This window comes from Octopus bimaculoides, chromosome 24 (genome assembly GCF_001194135.2).
Source record: "Octopus bimaculoides isolate UCB-OBI-ISO-001 chromosome 24, ASM119413v2, whole genome shotgun sequence".
NCBI lineage: Eukaryota > Metazoa > Mollusca > Cephalopoda > Octopoda > Octopodidae > Octopus > Octopus bimaculoides.
In genome coordinates, this window is record NC_069004.1 from 13,477,314 (window position 1) to 13,483,556 (window position 6,243).

The window sequence follows — 6,243 nt, forward strand, 5'->3', positions numbered from 1 at the left end:
TTAAAAAATATATTTCTAGATAGAGATTGAAACCTCTACCTTCATACAAGTTTGTTAGTTAAATTACTAACACCTTTACCCATTAGGCCATCAAACCAACACCTGAGAAACAACTTAAAAATGAGATATGTAAATCTTTTTTTATTACTGATTTAATGCTGTGGTAGATTTAATTATCTTGTTTTCCACAGAAATTAACAGATAAATAAGCAGTGATAGGACATCCTGCATAATCTGCTAGTGGATTCAAGTCAGACCAGAGTGATAAGTGGAGATTGAAACTTGCAATGCTATTGAACTAATTATAAATACCTTTCTTCAGAAGGTCGTCTCTGCAGTAACAAGAACAAACTTAAAAATGAGATATTTATTTAAATCTATTCTCAATAATGATCTGATGCTGTGTTATTTTTTGCTAAGTACTTCTCCTGCAGTTGCCTTCTTAAGAAGAGAGCATCAGTAGTGCTTTGCCCTGGCACAAAACCAAACTGCATCTCACTCAGTGTGTCCATATAAAACTGACATTATAAGGAATTTGTTACAATCTGTTAATTACATCAACTTTAAATTCTAATATTAACACTTCTAAATTATATTGATATTATTTTTTAATTCTGTTCTCCTACCCCCTGCAGGATTTGTGCATCAACTGTGGAAAGTGTTACATGGTGTGCAACGACTCTGGATATCAAGCAATAACTTTTGACTCTGTGACTCACAAAGCTCATGTTACAGATAACTGTACAGGTAAGTGGAATATTCTTTTACTTGTTTTGGTCATTTGACTATGGCCATGCTGGAGCACTGCCTTCAATGGTTTTTAGTCAAATGAATCAACCCCGGGACTTATTTTTTAAGCCTAGTACCTATTCTATCAGTCTCTTTTGCCAAACCGCTAAGTTACAGGGATGTAAACACACTAAGACAAGCAGTGACGAGGGGACAAACAAACACAAAGACACACACACTTACACACATGACAGGCGTCTTTCAATTTCCATCTACCAAATTCACTCTCAAGGCTTTGGTTGGCCTGGAGCTATAGTAGAAGACACTTGCCCATGCTGCCACACAGTGGGACTGAACCCAGAACCATGTGGTTAGGAAGCAAGCTTTTTACCACACAGCCATATCTGTGCCTACATAAACTTTTTGGGTCTGACACTCTCTCTTCTGTGAATGTGACTGGTTTGATGAGGTGTGTTTGATGTCTGATGTAGAGGCATGTGACTATGTTGTTGTAGTTGTGTAATCCCAATGTGTGACACACATATCCATCTTCTTAGTTATGTATCGTTCAAATTTAAGGAAAACAAAAGACGAAGACCAGTGAGGGAACAAACGAGTGGGTGTATTAGTTTGATGCTTGGGAAGAATGGAAAAGTTTTTGACATTTCGAGCCTATGTTCTTGAGCAGAAGGAATTGAGAGAAAAAAAAAAAATGGAGAGAGACCAACAAAGAAAAAACAGAAAGAAAAAATGTGTAGAGATTAATGGTTCAACATGATGATAGACGACATGCCAGAGGTATTTGGGCCTGCAGGGCCCTGTTAGGGTCTCAGCTATGGGTTAAGTAGCATATAACTATCTGAACCAAGGTACATTGAAATCATAGGAACACAGGATGGTGGATGCAAACTATTTCAGCAAGTGAATTTATTGAGTTAATGACGAGTATCACTAGATGCTGAGCAGATGAACAGACAACAAACTGTTGTGTAGATGAGATATTTCAGCTAATGAGAGACCAATGTGACTAAAAACCTAAGTCAGACATTAATGCCTCATCACTCGATTGGGACATTGGTGTGAAAGAGTCACATTGATCCAAATAAGTCGCCCAACATGGCTGGATGACACACCAGCTGTTTTTTCTAATATTTACCAAACTGGTCCCATGTAAAAAGTACCCAGCACACTCTGTAAAGTGGTTGGTATTATGAAGGGTATCCAACCATAGAAATCAAGCCAAATCAGATTAGAGTCTGGTGCAGCTCTCCTGCTTGCCAGTTCTTATTTCTTTACTGCCCACAAGGGGCTAAACATAGAGAGGACAAACAAGGACAGACAAAGGGTTTAAGTCGATTACATCGACCCCAGTGCGTAACTAGTACTTAATTTATCGACCCCCGAAAGGATGAAAGGCAAAGTTGGCCTCGGCGGAATTTGAACTCAGAACGTAACAGCAGACGAAATACCGCTAAGCATTTCGCCCAGCCAGCTCGCCGCCCTCCTGCCAGTTCTATCCAACCCATGCCAGCATGGAAACAAAGATGTATGATGATAATAATCCTTTCTACTATAGGGACAAGGCCTGAAAATTGTAGGGAGCAGGTAAGTCAATCACATCTACCCCAGTACTTGACTGGTACTTAATTTATTGACCTCGAAAGGTCATGAGGATGATGATCTCCTCCATATCTGACAATCATGTTATTTCTGTTTTATGTGCTCCTTATCTTTGATCTAGTGGATCAGTTACCCAATTTCTTCATTCATCATTCGCTTGTTTACTTGCAGGTTGCAACCTTTGTGCATCTGTGTGTCCCATTATTGACTGCATCGAAATGATACCACGTACAACACCATTTGCCCCAAAGAGAGGTCCGTTCCCACTTAAAATCAGCACCAGCAGCCAGCTTGGAGAGTATTGATCTTGACAGATTCAAATAACCAAAGAATGATAAAAATTTAATCACTTATAAATCATTTGTTTAATTGTTTATAAATAAATTCTTTTTAATCAATTATATATACATACATATATGTATACATGCAGACATATATATATATATATATACACACACAGACCCATACATATCTATATGGTATGCATGTGTGTGTAATATATATATGTGTATATATGTATGTCATATGTATGTACATGTCTTTATATATATGTATACATAATTTCAAATTAAATATTATTATATGTAACATTTCTTTTTTGTTTGATTTTTATTTATCGCCCATGCTGGTGCCATGTAAAATTGCCCAGCACACTGCAAAGTGGTTGGTGTTAGGAAGGGCATCCAGCTGTAGAAACCAAGCCAAATCAGACTGGAACCTAGTCTCCTGCTTGCCAGCTCTGGTAAAAACCTTCCAACCCATGCCCGCATGGTAAATGAATGTTGATTAATAATATTGATAATAATAATGGTTTCAAATTTTGCCAAAAGGGCAGCCATTTCAAGGGAGGAGATAAGTCAACTGGTACTTACTTAATCGACCCTGGAAGGATGAAAGGCAAAGTTGACCTCTGCAGAATTTGAACACAGAACTTAGCGGCAGACGAAATACTACTAAGCATTTTGCATGGCGTGCTAATGATTCTGCCAGTTTGCTGCTATAATAATAATAATAATAATAATAATAACAATGACAACAATAATCCTTTCTACAATAGGCACATTCCCCTGAAATTTTGGGGGAGGAGAACAGTTGAACTGGTTCTTAATTTATCAACCCCAAAAGGATGAAAGACAGTTGACCCTGGTGGAATTTGAACTTAGACTGAAAAGATGTGTGAAATACTGCTAAGCATTCTGTCCAGTGTGCTAACGATTCTTCCAGCTTGCCGCTTTAATAATAATAATAATAATAATAATAATAATAATAATAATTTCATTTATTTGCCACCAGAGCGAAGGATGAGGCGGACTACAGAAACAGACATAACAATCCTTTCTACTATAAGCACAAGGCCTGGAATTTTGGGGGTGGGGTTAAGTCAATTACATCGACTCCAGGTGGCAATGATGAAATGAGCTGTCTAGCATGGTAGACAACACTTTTCACTTTTCTTTAGAACAGTGGTTCTCAAAGTGGGCGGTATTGCCCCCCCCCCGCCCTTGGGGTGGTGGAAAGTTCCAAGGGGGTGTTGAAGAAAAGTGGGGTGTTAATGAGGTAGCCAAAAGGGGTGATTCATGTAAAAACAACAAAATAATGGGGTCATTAGGTTAAGTTTTATATGTGAAATACAGTTGCTTAAATGAGAAAGATATTTTAGTAAAAATCTTCACTCATCATCATTTAATATCCACTTTCCATGCTGGCATGGGTTAGACGGTTTGACTGAAATTGTTAAGCTCAGGAGCTGCACCAGGTTCCAATCTGATTTGGCATGGTTTCTATGACTGGATGCCCTTTCTAATGCCAACCACTCCAAGATGGGTACTTTTTTATGTGACACCAGCATTGGCCACAACTATGATTTCACTAGTCTTGATGAGCCTTTTCAAGCACGGCATATTGCCAAAGGTCTTGCTCACTTATCATCTCCATGTGGTCCAACATTCAAAGGGTGCTTTTTACGTGTCACTGGCACAAATGCTTGTTACATGACACCAGCATCGGCCACGACTACAGTTTCACTGGGCTTGATGAGTCTCCTCATTATTTAAAAAATTTAATTGAACCAAAGACAGAAATATGGTAATAAAAGAGTTAAACCATCAGGCAACCTTGTTACAAAGAAAGGATTTCAGAGCAGATATAACTATTAACAGGTTACTTTTGTTTGATATTAGTGTTCCTTCAGGTAGAAATAATGGTTTGTAGAAAATCTTGGTTCATGGAAGGAAAATGTGCACAGCAACAAACAATGATTTCAGAGACATTCAAATAACCAAAGAATGATTAAAATTTAATCACTTACAAATCATTTGTCTAATTGTTTATAAACAAATTCTTTTTAATCAGTTATATATACATACATACATATATGTATACATGCAGACATATATGTATATATATATATATATATATATACAGACCTCAAAGTTGATTGAATGTAGGTCTCACCCACACAAGCTGCAGTCTAAAGGGAATTAACTTTGAACCGTGGAATGTAGGAAGGTAACTTCACAGATTTTCCTGCTGATGTTAAATGATACTTACCTTGCTCATGACAGTGTTCATCCAAGACCTCCATCTTCCTCAGCCTCCAGTACATTGTTTTTCATGGCAGCAGACTTGGCTAACAAGACTGATACAATACAGGCAAATCTTGTGGCACTGAAAGTGATCCCCAAACAACAGTCACAGGAAGTTGATGACAACATCACTTTGTCTCTTCATGCAGTCACCTGCATTTGGTTTCAAAACTCTTTACTCCAGCATCATACATGGACCTCCATGCCTTCTGATCAACAGCCAGGGGCTTCAACTGATTAGGAAGGACACTGCACTGCATAAAAAAACCACTTCAGATGACCATGAAAATGAAGTTTTGGATGTCCACAAGGCCTACATCTAGTCTGAAACACTCAAAGACAGTAGAACATCAGTAAGTGATATAGGAGAGCAAGTCTCTGGTAAAACAAATTATACTTGTAGTCCCTGAGGAGAGAGAGAGACTGAATGTGTTGAAACCATTGTGTCCTCAATTATTGAATAGTTCAAGTAGTCTGATCCAAGCAACCAACCATTTACACCAGTCTGAAGTTACCAAGTTATTTGACCAAGTGATGTTAGAATAACGGTTCTAGGATGGAGTGAATGCCTTAGCATCAAGGTGGAGCAGCAATGAATAATAAAGGGCAGGTATTCTTAGTGGAAAAATTAAGGTTGCTTTGTAGGCAAGGCTAGTAATTAGGTCCAAAAAGAGGAAGAGAAGTAGATGATGGATTGAAGAGTGATGGGCTGCCACAAGGTGTAACAGAGATCAGAAGAACTGGAGGCCATTGATGATGGTGGGTTGGCTGGATCCATAATCACATCTGACTGAACTGAATAGTTTTATATTTGTCATTACATAGAGCAAACAAAAATGAAAAAAAAAGTCCAGTTTAAAATGACTGCAGTTTTATTATAAAATAACAGGTATATTACACATATAACACATGATTGATTTTACATTGTTGAGAATGGTAGTGGTAAGTCACTCAGTAGAGATGAGAGTGTTGAGGTTACTCGAGAGATGAGATGGAAAGTGGAAGGTAGCCGAGACACTAACAAAGTGTAGTGTGGTGATTGGGGAGGAAAAAAAAAGCTGGTAGTACCAGCAAAATACAATATTTACATAAGACAAGACAATTTAAAGCAATACAAGATTGGAGTGTTACAAAAGAAACAAAAAAAAAAAATCTGATGGACATTCATGGAGTTTTGTTACTGAGAGTCTTCTGACATGTCTTTACATGTGGTAGCACAAAGAAAGGAGGACAAATGAGCGGATGTAGACATATTTAGTTTTCAGAATATTGCTATTTTAATTATTGGTAGTTGAATAACTTAAATATA

The 6,243-nt window shown here is 37.7% G+C and overlaps 1 protein-coding gene across 1 annotated transcript in view; it reads left to right on the forward strand.

The window, feature by feature from the left end:
• Nucleotides 1-2,942, forward strand: part of LOC106882744 (dihydropyrimidine dehydrogenase [NADP(+)]) — a 56,733-nt gene extending 53,791 nt beyond the window's left edge. Inside the window, exons 18-19 of the mRNA XM_052976520.1 lie at nucleotides 603-747; nucleotides 2,521-2,942. Of these exons, the coding sequence (XP_052832480.1) occupies nucleotides 603-747; nucleotides 2,521-2,654 (279 nt within the window). The 3' untranslated portion in view covers nucleotides 2,655-2,942. The remainder of the gene's footprint in view (nucleotides 1-602; nucleotides 748-2,520) is intronic.
• The last annotated feature ends 3,301 nt before the right edge of the window (nucleotides 2,943-6,243 follow it).